Raw genomic sequence first — 22,991 nt, forward strand, 5'->3', positions numbered from 1 at the left:
AAAGAGACCCAATGATTCAATGTGTTTAGACTACAGTTGATACTGCAGAGGAAACAGACATCAAATGTTGTGCACAGGCTATAAAACCACACATGCTCCAGACTACTAATATTTCCTGTCACCCACACCCTCCCATTTACATACACTGCACACGTCACATGGGAAACAGACGTTGATCATGACTTCGATGTCTAGGAGTTTCCACGCTTTAAAGGTTGGTCTAAATAAAGAGTTGGGCAAGTTCAGAAGAGAAGATGCAGACAAGACGATCATCATCTTCTTCCCTGTGACTGCTCAGATTTCTCTCAAATGTTGAGTTGATCATCTCCTTATTCCCTAAAACAAAGCCATTTCTCTGCTATCACATTAAAGAAAAACCCGAACCAGCTCGTTAAAGGTCAGAAGGTCATTGCATCACCTCACCTGTGAAAGTTGTGCAAGAATTGAAAACATACTGGTAGCAAGAGCCTCTGTTCATGACTGGTGAGCAGCCATTAGTGCAGCAGGTTTTAGTACAGGAGCGACCACGGAACTGTGGGTCTAGCAGCCCTGAGAAAGGGTTATTTATATTTGCTTCCACTCCTCCTTTGTCTCTCATCCATCAGCTCTGAGGTAATTGTTCAAAACGGCCGCTTGCTTTTGGATATTTTCAGATGGAACAAAAACACCCAGTGACTCACCATGTTTAGACTACCGTTACTGTAAAGGAAATTGGTATCAAAATCCGGGGCCGGACTCTGTGGGACCTCCACTGGTACTGGGAGGTGTGTGTGTGTGTGTGTGTGTGTGTGTGTGTGTGTGTGTTCCAGGCTGATAACATTCCCTATTTTCCCCCTGAAAATCACACCGACCGATTTAGTAATTGTCTTTTATTAAAAGTAAACATTAAACGGTACATATGAGTAACTCCAGGACTTTTAAAACGCCACATTACTGTGTTCCTGCCGTGCCGGGTCACTCATGTTCAATCCTTTGTAGCCAAACTCTTCTGATCTGATCAACTCCTCGACACATCTCTCCAAATTTGAACTGAACTCTTGTAGGTAAACGTGCAGAACGTAGGTGGCGCTGCTGCTTCCAACACTGCAGCGTGCCCTCGGTAATCACTGTCAGAGACGTCGGCGCTCCATAAAGATTTCCTCAGCTTCGTCCATCCACTTGCACAGAGATTCTTCCTCAAAGTCTCTGTAAATACAGTGTGTTTATATCTTTGGATCTGGGTCGATGTCATGACAGCCAAACTGGGAGCTACTAACGTGTCTTCATCGTCCGAGCGAGGCTGAAGCCGCTGCTCATCTACGCCAAGGTCAATCTCAGGACTGTCGACGGCGTCACCCTTCAGCTGAGAGAGTGGTCCCAGCAGGGGGTCCTCGCCTAACAAAGAAAACATTCATTCATTCAGAGGGAAAATGGCTCTGAGGCAAATGCAGGCACGTCAGTTGAGCTGCCTTTCAGTTATGAACAAACCTCCTCTCTTTATTAAAAAGGTGCTGGAGGCTCTGTTCACCTCAGCTGTCTCCAACAGTCTCAGCAGCTCCTCCGGAGGATCCTTAACCCATCTCCTTCTCTGACGGCTCTCCACGGGCTCCTCTTGCACACCTAAAAAAAAACAACCCAGAATGATTTTTGAGCCACTCCTCTAGATTTGGATTGTTCTTGATAAAAGGAGAAGTTGATGTCGGTCATACTTCCGTGAGACCCGAGGCTGTCAGACGAGGCGATGCTGGCATTTGCCAGCTTCTGCAGCAGGCTGTGCGACGGCTCGGACCACTGCTTCCGTCTCTGCTCTTTGCTTTCACAGCGGGCTTCAGATAACTCCATAACAGTGGTGCCCTGGCCTTGGTTGGTCAATATTCAATTAGTATTCTCAACAACAGCCAGTTCCTAATGCCTAAATAACAGAGCGACACAGCAGTGTCTTCTCATTAAGCCACTAACAAGTCTGAGAGCAGCTCTACCTTCAAATGAATCTTTCATCAAACTTTTCTCTCCCAGAAATTTTGCCACCTTCGTTGCTTCATCTGGGTTCCATCGACCTGCACGTCTCTCTCGCTCCTCAGGCTCTGTAGGCTGCCGAGGATTGAAAGCAGAATATAGTTCATTTAATGAAGAAAGCAATTTGTTTCGATTAGCAGCAACGGCGGCGCTCCTGGTTTCCGTTCGTGACTGACCACCAACACACGATAGCAGGCGGCGGAAGTGCGACAGATATGTTACGTGTCCTGAAGATGACTGCACGGCTTTACCTGCGGAGGCAGATGTGCACGCAAGACCCTGGAAACCCGGTGAGAGGTCAGGATGGTACGCACGGAAGGTCTGTCTTTTGGGTTTATCTTGAACATCTGTTTGAGCAAAAACTGAAGCTCGTACGGCAGATGCCCAGGGAGGGGAGGGTATGCACCCCGGCATATCTTTAAAATCAGGCTCTTCCAGCTCGGTGCCTGAAACTGGACACATCATTAACAAAAAAAACCCCACGTGATTCTCTGAGAGTGCGACACTGTCTACAGTCAGTGAGAGGGTGGAGAGAAAACACACCGGGTGACGCAGGGTGCAGAGCTCGTACAGGACACAGCCAAGGGACCACACATCACTGCAGGACACATAGAAGCTGGTTCAATGGATGAGGAGCAACGTTAGAGCAGCTTCCGCCTGAACGGTGGTCACACACCTTTTATTGTTGTATGGCTTATTTTCCCAGATTTCTGGAGCCACGTAATAAGGAGTCCCCACATATGTGTGAGCGTAGGCCCTCGGGCTGCGGAACATTTGCAACAGTCACTCAGGCGCCGACAATCCATTTAAAAAGAAACAAAGAATCGGGACTTTTCTGTTCCCACACCTGCTCAGAATACAAGCTGAGCCAAAGTCCCCGAGCTTGATCGTCCCATTAACTGTCAGAAAAATATTCTGTGTAAAGAAATAGAAGCAAAGACATGCAGGAGAATTACATTAAAAATGTATGTATCTCTACTAATCCTCAAAAGCACTCAAATAATTCACTCAAAACATTGAACACAATGTAATTTTGGTCCATCTCATTTCTTCTTCGTGCCATGTCTGCATAAAACTGTACCTTAGACTTTAAATCTCTGTGCAGAACTCTTTTTTCGTGGATGTGCTGAGTGGCAGCACACATCTGCGCAAACCACTGCAAGATCTGTAGAGAAAAACATGTCAATGAACCTGAACTAATTGAAAGTAGACTTAAACCAGAGACATAATAATGCAGGAGGGAACCTACATCACCAGTGCAGAACTGTGTGGTTTTCTGTTGCAGGATCCTCTGGAGCAAGTCTCCTCCACTGCAGTACTCCATAACAATACACAGGAGGCCATCAGCTGAATAAACATGGTTCCATTTGCATTTGTAGGACCCACACGACTGTCAGAACAGTGCAAGATAACATGTGAATAAGTGGCGGGTTGTTACGTATGCCATTACCTTCGAATGCCTCCCTGAATGCCACAATATTAGGATGTTTCATTCCGGACAACAGGACTGCTTCCCTCCTCGATCCCTCCAGTTTAGACGGATTCTATAAAAATGCAAATGCAGGCATGAATACCAACGATGCAAAACTATCAGCTTCTGGGTCTGTGCGCGTTATCAGCAGATTGCAAATAACACCATTGTCCGCGACCAACTGAGCATGCAGGGTGGATGTGTTTAGTTCACGTGTATACCTTTGGCAGCTGAATTTCCTTGACCACATACTTGTCCCGTGTGCTCTTACACCGCACTAACAACGCACGACCGAAAGATCCTTCACCGATGACTTTATCAAGCGAGTATTTCTCCATCGATCAGCCACAGCAAGACAAAATCACTAAACCTGTGAAAGTGGGGCTTCGCTGTGCATTTCTTTATAATTAAAACCTACTTAGAGAGAATGGGTGATAAATTCAGCAAAGCAAACGTGCTCTGATTTACGCTTACTTCCTTATTATTGTATGACGTAATGAGACGCAGATGTAATCTATAGACCGCCCACTAGGCGCCAGTATAACGCAGCAAATCGTTGAATTTCTGCCAACTTCCGAGCCCGGATAGCTCAGTCGGTAGAGCATCAGACTTTTAATCTGAGGGTCCAGGGTTCAAGTCCCTGTTCGGGCGCACAGCCTTTTAAAGTTCGGATGGGTTAAAGGCGTCAAAAAACTAACGTCGGCTCTTCACGCCAGAATTGTGCCACTTAAGTACGTTAATACATCGTCTTTTATGTAGCTTATCAATGTCAGAGGCACCAAATGGTCAATGAAGTCTTAATTTTTATAAAGATGAGTAAAAAAAATAACTAATGGAAATAAGGTAAATGTTACATGCCACCTGGCGCCACTAGATGGCACCCAAAGACAATATCTGAATATTGGAAGATATTCCAGCCGCGTGTCAACGTGCACAACTAGTTGTCGTTATTTTCACCTCATCTCAAAATACATCTCTGGCATTTGTTTTCACCTGTAAACACAAGCATGTTGTGAATATTTACAATGCAATTACAATTAGTCAAGCTATGTCACATTATGTTGAGTATTTAGTCCTTTGAACTGGACCAACAGAGCCCGGATAGCTCAGTCGGTAGAGCATCAGACTTTTAATCTGAGGGTCCAGGGTTCAAGTCCCTGTTCGGGCGCTACTTTTTACCTATAAATGTTTTCTGTCTATTATTTTTTATTAGAAAATCAACACATTATCTTGACTACTACTATTTTTTGACACAAATGTGAACTTAATGTGATTGGAAATTATTTAGTATGGTCATGCAATGTTAACCTTTACAGCGTAAAACAGTGAGTACGTGGGTACACATAGCAGAGAGGGACTATGTTTCTTCAAGATGTCACTTGCTGTGTGTGTTTGCTGTGCAGAGGGGAAATGTAAATGTCCAATCAAGAGGCACGTTTGATTATGCATGGTCACAGCTAGACTACAGATCACACTTGTGCTGACATAATGCAACTGTGGGACCATAAAATTCGACCCAAATGACCACTGCTGTGGCTTCTATTTGAGGAGAAAAGTCATGAAGTGTATTCTTTTAATGATTTCAGTTCTCTTTTCTGTCATGATGAAGTCAAATAAACAATTTATCCGTTGAAGCGCTAATGACGATTTGTCCTTCGTGGCAACTTCTTAATGACTTTTTACAAGGTCCAAATGTTGGAACCAATATTTATTTCATCTGAAAAATCAATCATTCCATCTCATATTTAAGGATAAAACGCATATAGAACCTGAATGCCTCAATATATTGCTTTGAAAGAGAAAATAACATTATTATAAATGACATTTACTGGATTAGAGATGAGATTGCGAGAACTGTTCTTTACATAATTGCAGTAATATCACCACATTTTTCACTTTTCTTCCATTCTCTCAACCTTCTGAACTCATGAGTTTTGGGGTCCAATAACGCGTTCTTCTTCTGAAGCCTGATATCAGAATAGGATGACATCATCATCCGGTGTATTAGGAGGTTCGAGCCGATAGCGGAGTTATCAGACCCGCTGAAAATTGGAAAAACAGCATCACAGATTAGTAGTTAATTTTCTAGGAGCTGAAATCTTAATAGCGTGCCGAGGAGCTTGAACATTAGGTGGTCTGGGATAATCTTGATTATGAGGCGCATCCTCCATACTAAATCCACCATATAGAAGCACGGCAGAGGAAATAAAACGGAACTCAGCCTCTGAAATTCAAATTTAATGTACTTTAACTTCACAGCACTATAAACTGGCCACAGTGAGCGTACACACACCCTCGGTGTCACTTTCTGAAAATGTGACAGGCCTCGTTTCTGAAGAGCGATGGTTGATCCTTCAGATGCCTCTCCAAATTTCCATCCCTGCTGTGTTCTTGTTTTTCTGGGACTGATCCAGGACTCAGGGAAAAGTGCAGCGCTTCATGATTTGTGGCCAAAATAATAAAAAGAAAAATAGTGTCACGCGCAGCACATGTGGTTGTTGAAACTGTGGCACGATCCTGTGGCGGCTGTTAAAAATAAAACGCCAGATGTGGATCCCACAGGAAGGGAAACAAACCAAAGGAATTTTAAAGCGTGACTGGGATGTTTGGAAGTTTCTGAAATATTATCCACTATCACTTTTACATCATTGGAATGATTTGCACAGTGCAGTGCATTGTGGGTATCAATGAATATATCTAGAATCTGGTTGGATTCTACTGCATAAAGGAGGGATTAGATTAAGGCAATCTGTTGAAAACATGCTAGCAAAATCCACAAAGAGGCCGCCGTAGACGTGGAATGCAGGCGTTTGATGGAGGATGAAAGCGACCAGCAGGAAGGAAGATGATGGCTGGTGTGATTGTCCGCAGCGGCCCGGAGTGTCCAGAGGGAAGACTTGTGCACTTGCATGCATATATCGCCCATCAGGGCCAGGGAAGTTGTGCAATCTTTGCACGTTTTCTTATATCTTCATTGAAATTCCTGACCAGAGCGATGGTAATTAATCCGTGCACCATCCCAGCCGTGAGAAGCTCACAGTGATTTTTGTCTGCTCTGAGAATCCGTGTCGGGGAAACTTGCCTCAAAGGCGGTAAAACACGGCCGCCACTGCCTGATTTAGGTTCTGGCTAAAAGGTGAGGCAGGGCTGCGCTCGACAGGTGTATTTTTTTTTTCTTTTAGTTTTATTGATGTTGCACACAGGGAAGAGATCAGTGAGAAGGCAGCAAAGACTTTTTTTTGCTGCTGCATCTCTCCTCCACGTCCCCGAGAGCTGCATCTGTCAGCACATTTGGATTATGCAGAAGAAGTTGTTAAATGTATTTTTTCTCAAGCAATTTGGTGAAAATAGCACATCTAAACTGCCATATTTTCCAGTTTTTACATAGTAAACAACATGGAGGAGGACGGTATCATTATGCCGGTGAATGTGACCTTTCGGGTGATTTATTGAATATTTAATCATTATTGGGATGCACACTTTTGATTTTGCACCCATGTTAAAGACACATGAGACTCATTATGGTCTGATTGATTGGTCTGATTGTGATTATCATCAGGATGTTGTCACCCTTTAAGTAAATGCTGCACAATCAGAACAGCTACTAAACCGACCGTGTTTGACCTTTGAAATATAAACAGTCATGCTCTTTATGCTGAAGACATGTTTTGGTTTTTTTATTAAATATATTAAATATATACGCCCTTGCATAGGAAATCTATAACCACCCTCAAGGCTAATTCAGAAGCTCCGGTTACCTCAGACTCTTTAAATTCCTCAAGAAACCTTGTTAGCTTAGCATCAGCACTGAGCAAAGCCCTGTGACCCTCATGTTTGCTGCAGCTCTGCTGGTGCAACAACGTGCCCTCGCTGTCTGCTTCGCAGCAGACGCTGCTCTTATTATACCGCAGCAATATCAATTATGCAACATCCTCATGATTATTACTGGTATGTACGACAATTCCTTTAGGAAACATCGCTCACAGTAGGAGCATTAATTACCCTGGTTCAGTAATGAGATAGAATGAAATGATATTTGAAATTAAGACTGAACTGTGATTGATCTTTTGCAAAACGTTTCCTGGGTACTTTAATGTTAATTTTAGGAGCGTGGGGGCTTCACTTTATCCTCTTTTGGGATTTTAAATTTTCAAAAAAGGAAGGCACGTGTTGCTAAAGGGTGTCAGATTGTGTTGATTTTGAGCGTGATGGTGTGATGATGAAGCAGCTCACGCTGATCACAAGACCAAAAAAGAAAAGAAAAAAGGTGAATACAAATCAGAGCAGAGTTGTCAGATTCTGTGTGTATTGGAAAACCGCCTTCCGGCTGCTGTGAACAGCAGCAGCCCTCACTTTTACCTCACACACAAGCTTCAGAAGACAAACATGCACCAATCAGTGAGAAAAGTAAGTTTGGGGCTGCTTAACCTCAATGTGTCAACCTGTGCTGATGAGGCATCTGTTGGCGCCGCCTAACAATCACCGGCAATATCAATCAGCTCGGCGGATGAGAGAGCAGCGTGCAGAGGATCGGCGGTAACATATTAAACTGAGCAGCGGAGAAAGATTTCTCAAGTGGGGGCAGGAGGGGGGAGGCGGTGGTTGCTATCATCGGGGGGGATGCTGAGCATTGTGTGAAAATGGGCATGCTAATGAGGGGCCAAACGCAGGGAGCAGCGCCGCATTGTAAATGAGCTGACTTTGTATACTTGGGCTGGGATGAATCTCCAAAGTGTTGTTTGTTAATCAAGGGGGAGAAAACGGAGAGGAACCAATAAGGGAAAACAGTGTTGGCGCCGCTAACACAAACAGCAGTGGTAATTGCTACGAAAAGGTGCGAGCGATTGTTATTCACACCGTGAAGGCAGGCGGAGCAGCAGCCAGATAAGTCCTGGCGTTAAGCCGACAGATGCACAGCTGTTCCCGGTCCCGGGGAGCGGCTGCGTCTCCGGCTTTACGTGGAGGAAAGTTGGGAAAACCTGATCAAAAGACCGATAATCTGACTGGAGGTCAGGTGGTTCTGCTCGTCGATAAGAGGGAGAAGTTAAATTCACATATGTGGAGAACACGCCGGGGTCAAGAGGTCATGGGAACAGCTTATATTGGAATGTGAAGGCCTGGGGGTAATAAGAAGAGATGAAATCGCATGAAAACCCAGAGTTCAATAAACATTTATTTACAAAATGGAGATAATGGGAAATAATGTTGCGTGAATACAAAATATGTGGTAATATGATAAAATACATTAACATATACAATGCATACCATATACATGTGTTAAATAAACCATTTGTTTCTTTGTTTTTAGGGAGTGGAGGAAGCAGGCAGCCAGTGTTGGAGGGCGTTACATTGCAGAGATTATTGCATTTCAGTTTGTCTTTAAGGCCAAAACGTAGACAGCAACACATAACAATGATGCGATTCCACTTTTTTTTCCTCTTCATCACGGAGTGCACCAACACACACACAAAAAAAGAAAAACATCCATAAATGAATAAGCTGGAGTCAAGAGAAGGGAAAAACTCTTTTTGTCATGGGAATTTGCAAAGCAAGATTTTTACACGTAGGATTGGTCCGTACATTTCTCATCCAGGAACAGCTTTTAATAGAAGAGACAGTTTTCAGAGCTGTGCGTGCGTGTGTGTGTGTGTGTGTGTGTGTGTGCTGCATAATCAATCAGTCCCTGCAGTTGTCAGATAAGTCACGGCCCACGTCCACGGCGGCGCCTGCTGTCCTGTACCGCTCACTCTCCCTTTTGTGGCCCCCGTGTTTGACCTTCGCTCTCTTCAGTACGGGTAATGTTTCCGCTTCTTCCCGGCGAAACAGGACAACCAGGCACACAGCAGCATGGCGGCCGCCGCCCCGGCCCCTGTGCAGTAATACGCCCAGCCAATCTGACAGGACCCTGCGAAGGTAGAGCAGAGGATATAATGTCCTTTAATCCTGTTTTTTTTAATCTGCTAAACTGTCAGCAGGAATATCTCCAAAGCGCTCCGGATGATATTTGGCAGCGATAAGCCGTTAGACGGGGGACAAACTGGTTTCATTTGAGTCGGAGCGGAACGTCCGCGCGTCAGGCGAGATCGGTGCAGGTTGTGTTTAGGAAAACAGCCTGTAAATCGCACATCACACTGGGAGGAAATTGAGGCCCAAAGGGTTTAAGCTTTTTAAGGTTCCCTCTGTTGGCGTTTGAGGGATTAAAGACTTCCATTTAACAGGAGTTTGTCCCGATGCTGTGGAGATAATAGAAGTCATCGCTGTTACATTCAAGAGAAATCCCTGTTTGATACACCATCAGACACAAAGCCTCCACTTCACCGACGGCACGGTCAGAGGAGCGCGCTGGAGCTCCTGCGCCGACATGTTAGCGCAGAAAATGCTGCAACTGCCTGACATTTTTGTGAAAGCTGCAACATTTCCCCCGTGCTCGTGAAAAAAAAAAGCCACTTAGCATCGTCGCGCTGGACATTGTTTGACTCCATCCGCAGTCGTGCACCAGGCGGTCGCACGTGACCGCGGCGCTCTCACAACAGAGAGAACTCTAATGATGAAAAATGGCCAGAAATGAACAGGAAGCCGGACTGGTGCTCTGCGGAGTTACGCCGCGAATTAGCAAAGAAAAGGTGTGACCTTTACTCTCCATGTGCATGTTGTGCTGACTGTCAGGACATTTTATTATAAAGACCTCGCTGGCGGGAGAATCCAGGCTGAGCTTTATCACCTCATTAGCTCACCGTGGGAATAAAGAGCAGTTTTCTAAGATGGCTTCCGCTTGGGATGTATCTCCATTCTCTTCCATGCAGCTTATCTGTTTATGTAAATACTGGGAATACTACGCCGGGACGAAGGAGCGATCTGGAATCGTCGATGTCTTCATTTCTGTAATAAATTCACCATCGTTTTCAAATCAAACACGCGCCTAAACACTGTTTCCTGCAGCCAGACTCAACAGTAATGATGAGCTGGTGGCATCCGGCAACGAGTACCCGGCAACGAGTACCTGGTAACGAGTTGAGAGCCCAACGATTGCAGCGCCGTCCTCTTTAACAAGCTCGTTCAAAAACGCCACAAGTGCCGCTCAGCAAACTGCTGCAAAACCCACATTCATCAGCAAGGACCTGATTTTGTTATAAAACCCCCCTTAGTGAATAAAGTTTCCTACAATGGCCCAAATCTCCACTTTCAACGCATTCATTTCGGAATTCTGTGATGTATTTAGAGAGATTTGATACGATTGTTTTCCATATTTAATGCTTGGGTGAATTCCCACCGTTAGGGTCTGGCCGATCCGTGTTCAGCATCCTTAAGGTCGATTCAGGCAGTTCATGTTTATTCTCTCTGTCTTTGCCGTCTCTCCTGATTAGTATCCCTGGCTTATGCCCTCTGATGTTTTTACAGGAATCCTTTCCCTTTATTGAACCAAGGGTCTATATTCATCTTAGCCCTACGATGGGCCTCCACGTGAAGAGGTGGATTATTGACCCGTTGTTTAGAACTGGGGTCCTGATTTGGACCATCCAGCCTTCAGTTGATCACTGGGAGTGGCTTCCCTCTACTAGCACCTGGCCCGTTTGTGCAGACTGTTTTGGAGCACAATATCTGTGCTTTTGTGTTCCTGGCTCTTGTTCTGTGTCTCCCTCGGCTCTCTGATTCTCCGGCCTCAGAGCGCTGCACACAAGCGAAGCCTCTTCCTCTCATGCGGCTTTCCGTTCTCGTCCTCAGCTCCTGTTACGCTGACAGCTGGACGCTGTGGATGCTTCATTGCAGAACATCCTGTTTATTCTCCAGGCTTGTACGTCTCTAGTGTACACCTTCAAGTGAGCAGCCTCTGCTGGGCTGTCTTCTGTCCCTGTGGTAAAGACAGCTTGCTCTCTTTAGCCCTCCGTTCCCAACACTCTTCTGTAGCTTGCGCTGCCTTGATCCTGGCCTCCAACCGTCTCCATGGGGAGCGCCGCTCCTTATGCTTCACCCTGTTCATCTTGTAGCCAGACATCTGTAGTATCACTGTTACTGCTGCATAAATACGCTCACTGGCCTCACTAGCGGTTGCAGAAGTTTGGCTTAGTTTTACTCACTTGTGAGGGAATATCGAACGTCTCTTAATTATTAACTAAATTCACGGTTGTCGAATAGTAAAAAAAAAAAGATTTTGTCTCATAACTGCTGTTATTTCTTGTGTGGATCAAGACGTTAAATAGGTCCCTTGGTTCTTCTTAGCATGTCTCTAAAATGCTTCAGGAGCCTTCTTTTGTGAAGATTATAAAGGCCAATAGAATATGTCATCCCATAAAAATGCTCTGAGATCTGCGGGAGATTTCACTCTTCAGGGATCAGGCAGTAAACACAGGAGCTACGACGCCATCTTGGTTGACACCAGCCCGTACATTGGATCCTGTGTATGGTGCTGGAGCAGATCAAAAGAGAGTCTCACCTAGTCGAAACTGGTCCGAGCGGTTGTTGCAGGTCTGCTGCACTTCTTCACTGTCCCATCCCAGAGGATAGAGCGCACAGCCGGATCCTATCAGCAGCCCTGAGAACGAGAGGAAAGGTCAGGATGAAGCTGGCTCTCACCTCTGTCCCTTTGGATTTTAATAAATGTGGAAAAATAAAAATAAAAATCAGGCTAAGGGTTCCAGCACTGATGGAAAATGCACCTGTGACACGTCCCCCCGCCCCCATCCAACAGGCCGCACGTCATTATGTCAAAAATGGACGTTTTCAGTGCAACAAAACAAACGGCCTTATCTGCTAATGAAACCGCAGGAAGCCAACAATGACGCTATCCAAACAGCCTGGCAATTTCAAAAGCGGAAAACCCGGTTTTTTTTTTTAATACTCATAATTAGTGAAAAATGGAAATCCCTCCAGGAAGCGCTTTACGTCAGCGATTAAGAGACTTACTCTGCGACTGTGCTTAAGGCTGCAAACGGCGACAAGAGTAAAACCTAGAAGGCCATTAAAGTGGGGATTAATACTCTTAATATTAGCCCGCAACTATGTCTTGACAAGTTATTCCTTGGGTGCCAGGGCCTGTCTCTCGAAATTACCCTGCAGGGGCCCCTGGTACGTGGCCCTGCCATTATATCAGCTTAATCCTCTCCTACGTGTCTGCCCTGCTATCAGTTTTTTTGATACGAGGGCGGCAGCCGAGAAGGGAAACGAAAAAGAAAACCTCCCGATTCCTGCCGCCATCAAGGACGACTGCTTCCGAGACAGATAACGACCAGGGAATAATGCACGTGTTCGCACAGACGGGTTAGGCGGCCTGGCTGGAATCACTTGTGTGTTGCCGTGGTAGCGGCTCTGCTCCGCATGAAATGAATTCAGCGAAACTGACGTGAAAATGAGGAGCTCTAACAGGTCTGCGTCGTCGCAGCTCCTTAGATCAGAGGAGCGCCGGGCACCGTCATACTTAACAACTCAACCGTTTCCCTCAGAACCTCCCAAGAACTTCAGGCAAATTTATTGCTAGGAGCTAAATTTCGCTGCCTCTAGCCGAGCGCTGCAGCTAACAGGAGCATCGGATGTAAATCCTCAAGCAGTTTGTCACTGTGGATTCTGGTAAATACAAAGCGAGTATCTGAGCCTCGCTTTATACATCCACTGTTACATAATGGTATTGAATGAGATTTTATTCAGATCTGAACCAGTGAAGACTGTGGATAAGTAAATGATGGTTTATTCATAGTTCGTATTTAACAAAATCCAAAATTCTCTTTCAAGTGCTGTTTAATGCGGAGAGATCCACCAAAAAGTGATCAATTTATACTCCCTGCAACACAAAAGGAGGGAAAAATGGAGTCACAATGTTATTCCACCAAGCTGCGGGATCTTCATTTGGAATATAAATAAATCAAGGTTTGTGGTAATTATTCATTCATTCCTTTTTTTTTTGATTGAACATGCAAGGATATTTTTTGCTCTGTGGATGGGAAAGAGCAGCGCGGAGCGTGGGAAGACACACGCCAGTGCATAGCTTCCACCCAGGTCAGACACGGATGATGAAATGTAATGTTAAAAAAGAGAAAGCAACCGACAGACGGCGGGAATTTCCTTAACGACAATAAAGGCCTAGAACCCACGTCTGCTGGGCACCCGCACAACAAATCAAAGATTTCTGAGCCTTCAACCCCGGAGCGATGAAATCAAAAGACCGATGCAAGTTGTTTTGATGAATGCGTCGCTAAAGTAAAATTGAATTCTGTAGCAAATTCTGCTCCATATTGTACCCCCCCCCCCCCCCCCCCACACACACACACACACTTTATATAATTCCATCAAATCCCATCCTCCACACTTACTGAGAAGCAAGGTAGGGAAGATGGAGACTAGGATGTGGGATAAAGAGTACAAAGACTGAAAAATGTTCTTTCACATGATGTTTATGAGGCGTGCAGCTGAAAAAAAAAAAAGAAAAAGTGGAATCGTGCGAGGCGACGACACTCCGGGCTCCGATTCTCCATGCATGCTGTTTTAGGCTGATAGTTCCTGTGCTCCTCATTTCCTAAGCTGACCCAAGGAGACAGCCGCTCAGGGATTTGTGTCATTGAACATGTGGCTGTCAGCTGCAGCGGCACTTCTCCGTTTGGTTCGTGACTCCTAAAAGGAGGCAATTCCATCTCGTGTACTGACACGATATTGTCGCATTTGCTGACAGATTCTCCTTTTTATTAATTGCCCCATATTTCCTCGTATGGTCGACGCTCCCGTTGATGAAATGTGCCACACGATGTCGCGCTAGATTGATGCCACGGTACCGACTGTTAGTAGACCACAGGGCGACCACAGGATAGCTCAAATATTTGTCCCAAACTGCACCCGCACGGCGGCGGCTGATGAGAACACACTTTTACAATGTGTTGGCGAGAACTGCTGAGTCCTCTGATCACGCCGACTAGTGCGAAATTGAATTGCATTTCACAATAGTAACGCCAAGGCAGCCACACCGGGGGGTCCAGTTTCTTTCTTCTTTTTTTTTTGGAACTTGGAGCAACAGAAAGAGGCTTCTTGCTCCGTCAGACAACGCCAGCGGCCTGAAGTAGCCGCTCGTTTTTCAACTCATTATGGAAACATTGCAAATCTCATAACGCTGCCACGAGGGACAGACTGAAGTCAAGAAGACAGTGGACCGCGGACGAACGTCACACGCGTGACACTGAGATGGATGGGGGGGAAAATTGCACATGTGCGAATTGGTCACCAGCTTTCCCACACGAAAATCCCGCCACCCCCACCCCAGAGCTCAGGAGAGCTGCAAGTGCTTCACCAGCGGCGCCGGATGGAGACATTTGTTGGTCCGCTCTGTTTTCTGCTTCCAAACCCTCTGAATTTAGCCCCTTTTTGCTGGTTTCGTAGCCAATCTTGTCAGGTTGAGGAGGCGATGATGAAAAGGAAAGTCAGAGATACAGAATCTAACGAGGCAGCCGGCTTATTCACAGATTGAGTTTCAATTGATCTCCCAACCATCATTATCTGAACGAATATCTGAGCCCTAATGGCCTCTGTGAAAGGCTGTTCTCTGACCTGGCAAAGAGTTCATTTCTGTTAAATGGACTTAACTAAATAGAATCAGCTGCACATATCAGGTTCAATCCATAAAACGTCTGCTCTATTATTGCAGAGGTTCTTCGTGCCTCTGATTTCATCATTAGAGAGCTTTTGAAATCACTTCTCTCTGCTTCAGACAGCACACAGAAGTGCTTTATTCCAGCACAACTGCCCTATTCTCTGACCCCAGTGCTTTTTTCACCTGAATGAAATAACTGCCCTCTTTCCATATCCCCTCCCCACTCTCTGATTTAGGGAGCGCCGATGCCTTTTGTTAAGCCTCCTTGCTCTCTGTCAGGGCCCAAAGGAATTTCTTTACCCTCCTTCATACCCAGAGACAAAACCATTCAAGGTTATCATTGAGAGGCCAAAGAGGACGGGGAGAAAAGGCAACCACTAAGCTGCTGGGAACTTTGGTATCCAGAAACCGGAGCGGCTGATGTGACTGAGTGATGAGCAGGCAGGTTTGCACCGACTATTTTAGCTGGTTATTTTCCAGACTGTTGGAATCTCCCAGCAATCATACATTCCACAAACGCGGCCCCGCTTTATTTTCCTTGTCGATGGATCCATAACGTGCACTGGATACCAACCGCCTGTGCATGAGCATGTAACTCGCTGTTATATTTAATTTAAAGTCAACAATGTCTGTCCACAGATCAGCCAGGACTGAACTCCACAGACCCAGACATTTGAAAAAGACTTTTTTTTACTCATCCAAATGCTCAAAAACCCAATTTCTTTCTTTCTTTTGTTTAAATCTGTGAAAGCAACAGTTACTTCAGCCCAAACATTCGACCCATGTGACCAAACGGTCAACAGCAATCCATTTCTGCACGTCGAGGCATGTTGGCCTGCTTTCCTTACGGCGCTCTCATTGTATCCGTTTTTCCAAGTTGGAAAAAAAAACGTGCATTTTAACGTGAGCGTCAGCGTCCACAAAGCCAGTGTCGCGCCTGCTTCTGAGGCACATTCCAGAGCTGTGAGGGGCGGAATTTGAGGGGGCTGCAGAGCAGAGAAGATGTACTTGTGATGCATGATGGGAAAAGAGGGGAATTAGGAGTGTGGCTCTTCACTGGTATTAGGCGTGCCGAGCAATTCTTCTAAACCACATCCGTTTTTATCTTCATTACATTTTATTCCGCGTGCACCCTTGTACCCTCGAGAGAGGGCTGCTAGTGTTGCCTTCTACAGTCACCGCAGCTCGTCTCCGCCTATTACAGCTCTTCACGTCTCTAAAAGGGAAATTTCACCTCTGTGTTCAGACGCTTACAACATCAACATCATTAGTAGTGGCCATTAATACTTGATAGTGAAGTAGAGGTGAAGGCATGTCGAGCAGGTCTCAGGCAGTAGAACAGGGCTTCGGTTGCCTTGTGCATGTGACGGGCTTCCTCACTTGAATATGAGAAAGACTGCGAGAAGTTCAAAGAGCTCTGTGACAAACAGCCCCTGAATATTGCGACAATCGTCTCCGCGACCAAATTCTCCCTCTCTCCTCTGGCATTTGCTGCCGCCAGTGAAGAAAAGGTCAAACAGCTACAAGCGCCCTTTTATCTACCAAATATCAAAGGAATAAATAAGCCTCATTGTTGGGCCGTACGGCTGACATAGATTTTACCCCTCTCTGACTGTTGTCACATGCCTTTTTAATCTGTCTTTCAGTTTCTGATCTGTTGCATCGCGGTGCTATCGAGCTGCCTCATTGTCTTCAGGGAATAAGGTGAGGGTTGCACGTTCAAATATAAGTGTGTGTGCTCTCCAGAGATTGGGATGGTAGAGCTCTTAGTATTTGGGTGCTTGCTTGAAAAACTTGCACAATACATCAATGATGAATGCACTCCTCTAATGCTCATTAGGAATGAAATCAATGGCTGGATTCTGTGTGCATGTCGTTGCTGTACCTGGTTAGCTCAGTGTCACCACAAAACCCGCCATAATCTCACTGGGGAATCTGAATGAAACCATGCTCGAACGTCTGTTGTGAGGATAGAATTTCTCATGTCATTTAGCTCTATACAAACAAACCCACTACACCTAATTCATGATTGCCTTTTAATAGTCATAGACCATTGGCACAGTCTATTTTCTCTTTATGTCCATTAAGCACAAAGCATGAGAGGCTCTAAATTAAAAGAATGCCGTTGTTATATCTGAAATGACTCAGTCCGATGCCTTTCCCTCAAGTGCTGCTCTTGTCCATCAAACCTTCATTTATCCCACACTTTCTGACCACATGAAATTCATAATAAAACTATTTAAAAAAGCAAATTTAACTTGGCTTCTTCAGCGAAGGATAGGTTGGAAAACAGAGTGAATAGAAATGGAAGTGTGTGGGCTTTCAAAAGAAGACGCTCCGAAGGCGTGGGGAGGGTAAGCTTTTCACATGAGGGCGCAGGTATTTTTCTGTGTGCCTCGCTAAATCCAGCCACAAACCCACGCCTCCTTGCAACCACCCTCATGACTCCACTGATCTCCTGTTGCAAATTGAACTCTGGGTTCCCAGCTTTCAGTTCAGAGGCAGGAGAGAAAATGAGAGGAATTCTTCTGCATTCAAGAGAAATTCTCACACCGCTTTTCCTTCAACGAGCAAGTGAAAGGTAAAACGGCTTCCATCCATCTAAGGCGCGAAAAAGAATGAAGTTTGGGGTCTGTTGGTGCCTAAGAAAACACCGTGTGTGTTCATTTGCTGCCTGTGCTTTATCTGTTTATTTTTCCTCGCCCAACATCAAAGGGGAGATTAGCTCGTGCAATATCTTGCAACATTTTAATGAGTTATTATCATTGACGTGGTGGCAGGGTGGCGACAATAATCCACTTTACTTGCACACAACAAAGATGAGTCACAGCCAACCAGCACTTTTAGATTCGGCAGGTTTCGAGCCTTGTTGAACAGAAATTTAAAGATCTTAAAATATGTACACATATATATATAAATGTGCTTGTCAGTACTTTTGTTTGTTGTAATTTGGATTGAAGTGATGCCAGAGTGAGCGAGAAAGTGAAGATGGAGAACAATGAAGCCACAGGGTGAAGAAATCCTCCTTGGGGTAAAATTCGCTTTGCAGGGGCCAATAAATGTGGCTCTCTAACTGGGTCATGTCTGATGCGTTGCACAGCACCCTCCCCTTCCTGACAGCATGTGACAGGAAAGTCCAAAAGTCAGTATTTACTGTACCTCCGCTCATGTGCTTCTGCTTGAAGCACACTTAAGACCGAGCGTTCAACAGGTCAACATGAGGCCACAGAGAAGGCCGAGCTGAAGACAGCGCCTTCATTGATGCTGTACACTCTGTTAATGGCATCCACATATGCAATAAATGTTTTATTAGCCTCCACGCAGACGCTGGCAACATTAAATGGCTGTGTGACATTACTGGGGCTCATCATGTGAGCCGCTTCATCCTGCATCACAAAGAGGCTCCTTTAAAAGGACAATGCGACGCTTCAGGGATCAAGGAAAGCTGACTCTCGCTGCCAAGTGCGCGAAGTACTTCAGAGCATGTGTTTCGCGCACCAGACCACGGCATTCTCAAATGCCTGTGGGACACAGCCCAGACTGTCGTATTTGCATTGGAATTTAGCTAAATTAGTCTATAAAAGGGCCACTTTGGTTCAAATATTTAATAAAACTGAGCAAAACCAAGGGAATTGTCAAATGTGTAGATTCTATTGACACAGTGATGCTTCTTTCATAGCATCTTTCATAGTCATTTTGACTAGCTCTCTGCGAAGCTAGCCTGTCTGTGAAGCATCTTGTAAGGACAAGCTCGCCTAAGCAAGGCTAGCAGGCTGCTGACAAAGACCGAGCTACATCTCTGTAGCGCTTTCTAAACCGCCCAACTTTCTGTGATGTAGACATCTCCTGACAGTTCAGGTGTGGGGAGCGTTGATGCTTATCAAATGTCAAAGCTGGAGGCGATTTCCTCTTGTTTTGTCCAGTAGATACAGGTTGTATAACAACGTTCTCGTGGCTCCTCTGTCATCACAGGCTGCTGTCACTTGAGCACCCTCCGGGAGGGGAAACAGCCGAAAATAAGAAGACATTATCTAACATGTCGAGATATCTCTGAGCGTCACAATAGGGCAACAGAATGGAGAGAGGCTGAGATCAGGTTAAGTGGGACTCTTGTGCGCTCTCATCCCGGGCTGTATTGAATTGGTATTGTGATCCTACATAATAAAATATTATCTGGTTGATCCTGCCTGCTCGGGAATGAAAAGCTATTTCTGCCTTGATGATTCCATTGATTGAAACCAGGATACTAATTCCATTTCACATGAGGATTTATCATGTTATTTCATGCCACTGTCACTGCAGAACGACTGAGGGAAATTCATCCGGACGTAGTATCGAGGTGAATGTGATGCAACGAAAGGATGACAGGATACCTGTATGTGTAAATTGATGTTAATGGTCCTTTGTGAACACCTGCAGTATCTCGCTCTCTTATACGCGATTATTTTGATACCCTGACATGGTTTTGTTTCATATTAAATCCAATTAAATGAAAGCATTGGCGTCTCTCCATCCTGAATCAAACTTAGTGAAAGTGCTTTGTAAACAACGGGACCTGGTTATTTCAAAAATACTTAAAACAGACTTTAAGCCTTGATGACACCGATGTCTCGAATAAACACAAGCCTTCGCTGAAGCTGCCGAGTTCGCGCCATCCTAATCTCCAGGTTATCGCACAGGAACAAGAGCAGGCAGAAATCAATAGCTCCTTAAGTCCCAAAAAAAAGATATTTCCCATGGAAACATTTTAAGTAAAAACCAAGGAGAGGTCCAAGATTACCACCAGTCACAGCGGGTTAGTGGGAATTTCCACTTTTATTTGCTTTCGCTGAATTTACATGTAATAAATGTGTCCAGGTGACTCGGTGTAATTTTCCCACTATTGCCTTTTCCAGGAAAACATATAGACGAAATGAAATTCCATCCCCCTCCACTATTGCCTGTGTAATAAAAAATACCATCAGAATGTATCGGGACACTTGCACGCCACAAATGTAATTTACCTCGGGTTGTATGTTCCACAGCTGCCTCTGAAATCAACAGCACGCGGCAGGTAATTTGCACTGGAACGTCAACTTACTAGACATTATTATAACCTTGGCAGGCTCGCGCTGGGATTAAAATAATCAACTATCTCTCTCAATTATACAAACGACTCCCTGACTTCAAGTTACATTAGTTCTGCGCAAATAGGACTTTATAAAATTCCATCAGTATTCATGAACAAGAACGGCTCCCCTCAGAAGCTTAAAAGGGGAGATTAAACTTGGGTGTGTGGCTGCTGACAAATGACGAATTAGACAACTTTAAGGAAGAGGCCGTGAATCTTTAGAGCAAAATTGGACGCGGTGTGATTATAGCTCTCGCTTTGACGGGACAGAGCGGTCCTCTCCAACCTCAAATGTCCACAAAGGCTCCTTTTCGCTCAGAGACGTTCAACAATGTGACTCGCTCTTCTGTAAAAGACTTGGTCTGTTCACAAAGAGCCTGTCGGCATGGATGTGTCTTATTTCCTGTACACTTGTGGTTGCTTTGTGGAGCCGGAGTAACCGATCGCGGGTCGCTGCTCCGCTGGACATTTCAGAGCTGAGGGATGGAGCCATAAAGAGTTTGTCTGGAGGGGGAGAAACAGCACTGAGATAAAAAGATTAGGAGTTTGTTGAGTCTTGATTAATGCGAGTCAATACACAATCTGGCCTTTGGTGCTGGGACTGATTTAAACAGGGTTTCAGAGAAGAAATATGATCCCACAGAAATAGGCTGAAATCAGAAGTGTCCCGATTCTTTAGCGAGAGGAATGACAAAACAGGCTCAACTGGAATTAGATCTTCAAGGCTAAACCACAGCTAGGTGATGAATGTGATGATGGTGGGAACGAAGAAGAAAAATCTGCTGCATGTTTATATAGCACTTGGTCCAAGTCGGCCCTGCCCCACCCTGTAGACTTTGTCAGGCTGATTAGTATTCAGTGAATTCATTAAGACACAATCACTGGGAAGAAGGGAACTCTTGATGGAGGAGAGGTGGAGTTAAGCCCACTGGGTAAGTCCCAACAGGAAAAAGCCGGCCCCATCCCCCAAACCTGAAGGTCAGCGCGTCCTCTCTCGGCAATGATCTGATGATCACAGGCGCACAGCGGGCTGGGCGGGGCCGTTTGTTCAGTGTTAAGATCTTTATTTGCACATGCTGCGCTGGTGCCAGCGTGCACATTCGTCTCCGCACGACAAAGACACAAAGGTGAGTCTGACATTTGGTTTGGGAGTCCAAAATAAAGCACCGGCCATTCATCACTCAGGGGGAGGGTGTTGCTCTCTCTTGTAGCAACACCACTCCCTGTAATCAATCGATCAATCAATGGATCGATAAACATGACACCACGCAGTCCGGCCAGCTCGCCATCCATCCCTCAACGCCGCAGCTGCCACCTCCATGGCAACGAGAAATGGATGGACTGCAGAAACCAGTTAGGAGATAACAAGCAGAAAAGTCCTTTAGACGCTCAGGTTTGTTGTCGAGGAGGCTTCGGTTGCATCCCGGCAATGCAGCAATGAATCATTCCTCAGCAACGCGCTTACGAGCTTCCAGCCGGTGTTAATGGGAAGAACAGCCTTTCAAGGAAAAAGATTCACCATAACAGAGGGAACATACTGCACAGGTGCCCACACTCCACAGATTGTGCTACTCTCTGCTTGTACTGGCAGGCTGTCAATCTAAAAATGCCTCCCCCATCATGCCGTTATCACCGACATGCAGCTACAAATGAAGCGTTCCTTTGCTAACGTGTCCCTCCTCATCTGTAAATGAAGGCAGCAATTATCAGAGGTAAAACACTTTCCCTGGATTTAAGAGGTAATTTATCCTTCACTTTCTTGCTTCAAATGCTCTCTTGGCGGTTGCCTGAAACAGTTTATTCAATGATTTCTGTAATTACAACTAGTAATAATAAGAATAATAATTTCAAAAAGCCTTTCCACAAGCTTGCTGCACAAGCACCAGAAAAAAAAAGGTGCCTGAAGCCGCCTTCTGTTTTTATCCAACACGTTAAGAAACACTTTGATCATATCACACTTAGAGGCAGAGGAAAAAGTCAGGCGTAAAAGTTTCCCACGCAGGAAAAAGCAGAGCAGAAAGAAAACCACAAGAGGTGAACAATCATAAAAAGAAAAGCTGGAAACCTCCCGTGGCTGCAAATGCACACACACGCCCACACACACACACACACTCACACACACGGAGGAATCCAAGTTGGCAAAAATGGTGTCAAACAAAAGAAATTGCTAAACCGTTTTCCAGATTGTTATGATAAGGGTTTAAATTAAGTTGCCACAGAGACAATTCCAGGGACAAACCACCAACTGGAAGAATAATGCCACAGGGGAGGCATTCAGTCGGCATTTGTGAGCCTATATCTTCAGAAAAGGAGTTCATATCTGACAATTAACTCATAAGTCCGCCCGTATGCCGCGTCTTTGTCGTGAATTCATTTTACCTCTGCCGCATTTTAATCTTTTGTCATGGAGCCAAAGTTAAAATTGGCTTGATCTGAAAAGAAACCAAAATATTCATTCTCAAGAGAGGTTTTTGTCTCTTTTCTTTTGAGGCCGAGTTACGGGTGTAACAGCACAAGTGAGTTAAGTATTGTGGCGGTAGAATCCAGCATTATTTAAGGAAACGCGGACCACCGCGAAACGTCCCATCTAAATGTTGATTCAGTCAAAATGTGTGTTGCTATTTTAACGGGCAGCAAGACAAGAAAAACACTTCAATCAATAACTGGAATAATAACAGTCGTACAAGAAGAAATAATAAATAAAACACTGAACAAGGCAACAGATTCCACTGAAAACGTGTATGTGTGTGTGCGTGTGTGCATGTGTGTGTGTGTGTGTGTGTGTGTGTGTGTGTGTGCTGGCATGTTGCAAAGCTCAAGATACCCATTACTGCTGAGCATAGGAGCAA

At 45.1% G+C, this 22,991-nt stretch overlaps 2 protein-coding genes, 1 long non-coding RNA gene and 2 other non-coding genes across 6 annotated transcripts in view; 3 read left to right on the top strand and 2 right to left on the bottom strand.

Annotated features, from left to right (window-relative positions):
• Positions 1-854: 854 nt before the first annotated feature.
• Positions 855-3,955, bottom strand: nek3 (NIMA related kinase 3). Of its 2 annotated transcripts, none has more exons than XR_003890115.1 (13): positions 3,688-3,955; positions 3,446-3,539; positions 3,245-3,342; positions 3,077-3,160; positions 2,843-2,910; positions 2,672-2,758; positions 2,539-2,593; positions 2,247-2,447; positions 1,959-2,070; positions 1,689-1,838; positions 1,508-1,599; positions 1,257-1,374; positions 855-1,185 (listed from the first exon to the last, which is right to left on the bottom strand). XR_003890115.1 is itself a non-coding variant. In XM_011608648.2 (13 exons), exons 1-13 carry the CDS (start codon positions 3,802-3,804, stop codon positions 1,110-1,112), a joined length of 1,392 nt encoding a protein of 463 aa, XP_011606950.1. In that variant the 5' UTR covers positions 3,805-3,955; the 3' UTR covers positions 855-1,109. The 2 variants fall into 2 exon arrangements, 1 of the variants encoding a protein (XP_011606950.1); XM_011608648.2 differs by having other exon boundaries at positions 1,468-1,599.
• An 89-nt stretch (positions 3,956-4,044) lies between these two features.
• On the top strand, positions 4,045-4,117 carry trnak-uuu (transfer RNA lysine (anticodon UUU)). The gene has a single exon. It is a non-coding gene; the product is annotated as a tRNA-Lys (tRNA).
• A 444-nt stretch (positions 4,118-4,561) lies between these two features.
• Positions 4,562-4,634, top strand: trnak-uuu (transfer RNA lysine (anticodon UUU)). The gene has a single exon. It is a non-coding gene; the product is annotated as a tRNA-Lys (tRNA).
• A 3,981-nt stretch (positions 4,635-8,615) lies between these two features.
• Positions 8,616-22,991, bottom strand: part of lhfpl6 (LHFPL tetraspan subfamily member 6) — a 31,922-nt gene continuing 17,546 nt past the window's right edge. Inside the window, exons 3-4 of the mRNA XM_003968595.3 lie at positions 11,898-11,996; positions 8,616-9,371 (exon numbers count right to left, since the gene is read on the bottom strand). Coding sequence (XP_003968644.1) covers positions 9,253-9,371; positions 11,898-11,996 — 218 coding nt within the window. The 3' untranslated portion in view covers positions 8,616-9,252. The remainder of the gene's footprint in view (positions 9,372-11,897; positions 11,997-22,991) is intronic.
• LOC115251494 (uncharacterized) lies at positions 16,628-19,514 on the top strand. The gene is made up of 3 exons (XR_003890054.1): positions 16,628-16,736; positions 19,005-19,128; positions 19,335-19,514. It is a non-coding gene; the product is annotated as an uncharacterized lncRNA (long non-coding RNA).

The sequence above is a fragment of the Takifugu rubripes genome, chromosome 11 (genome assembly GCF_901000725.2).
Source record: "Takifugu rubripes chromosome 11, fTakRub1.2, whole genome shotgun sequence".
In the NCBI taxonomy this organism is placed as follows: Eukaryota; Metazoa; Chordata; class Actinopteri; order Tetraodontiformes; family Tetraodontidae; genus Takifugu; species Takifugu rubripes.

Coding starts and splice junctions, on each gene's coding strand:
- nek3 (XM_011608648.2), bottom strand. CDS start 3,804: ATGGAGAAATACTCGCTTGATAAAGTCATCGGTGAAGGATCTTTCGGT. Junction 2,911..3,076: donor ACAGAGATTTAAAGTCTAAG/GTACAGTTTTAT, acceptor TTCTTTACACAG/AATATTTTTCTGACAGTTAA. Junction 1,839..1,958: donor GATGAAAGATTCATTTGAAG/GTAGAGCTGCTC, acceptor TGACCAACCAAG/GCCAGGGCACCACTGTTATG.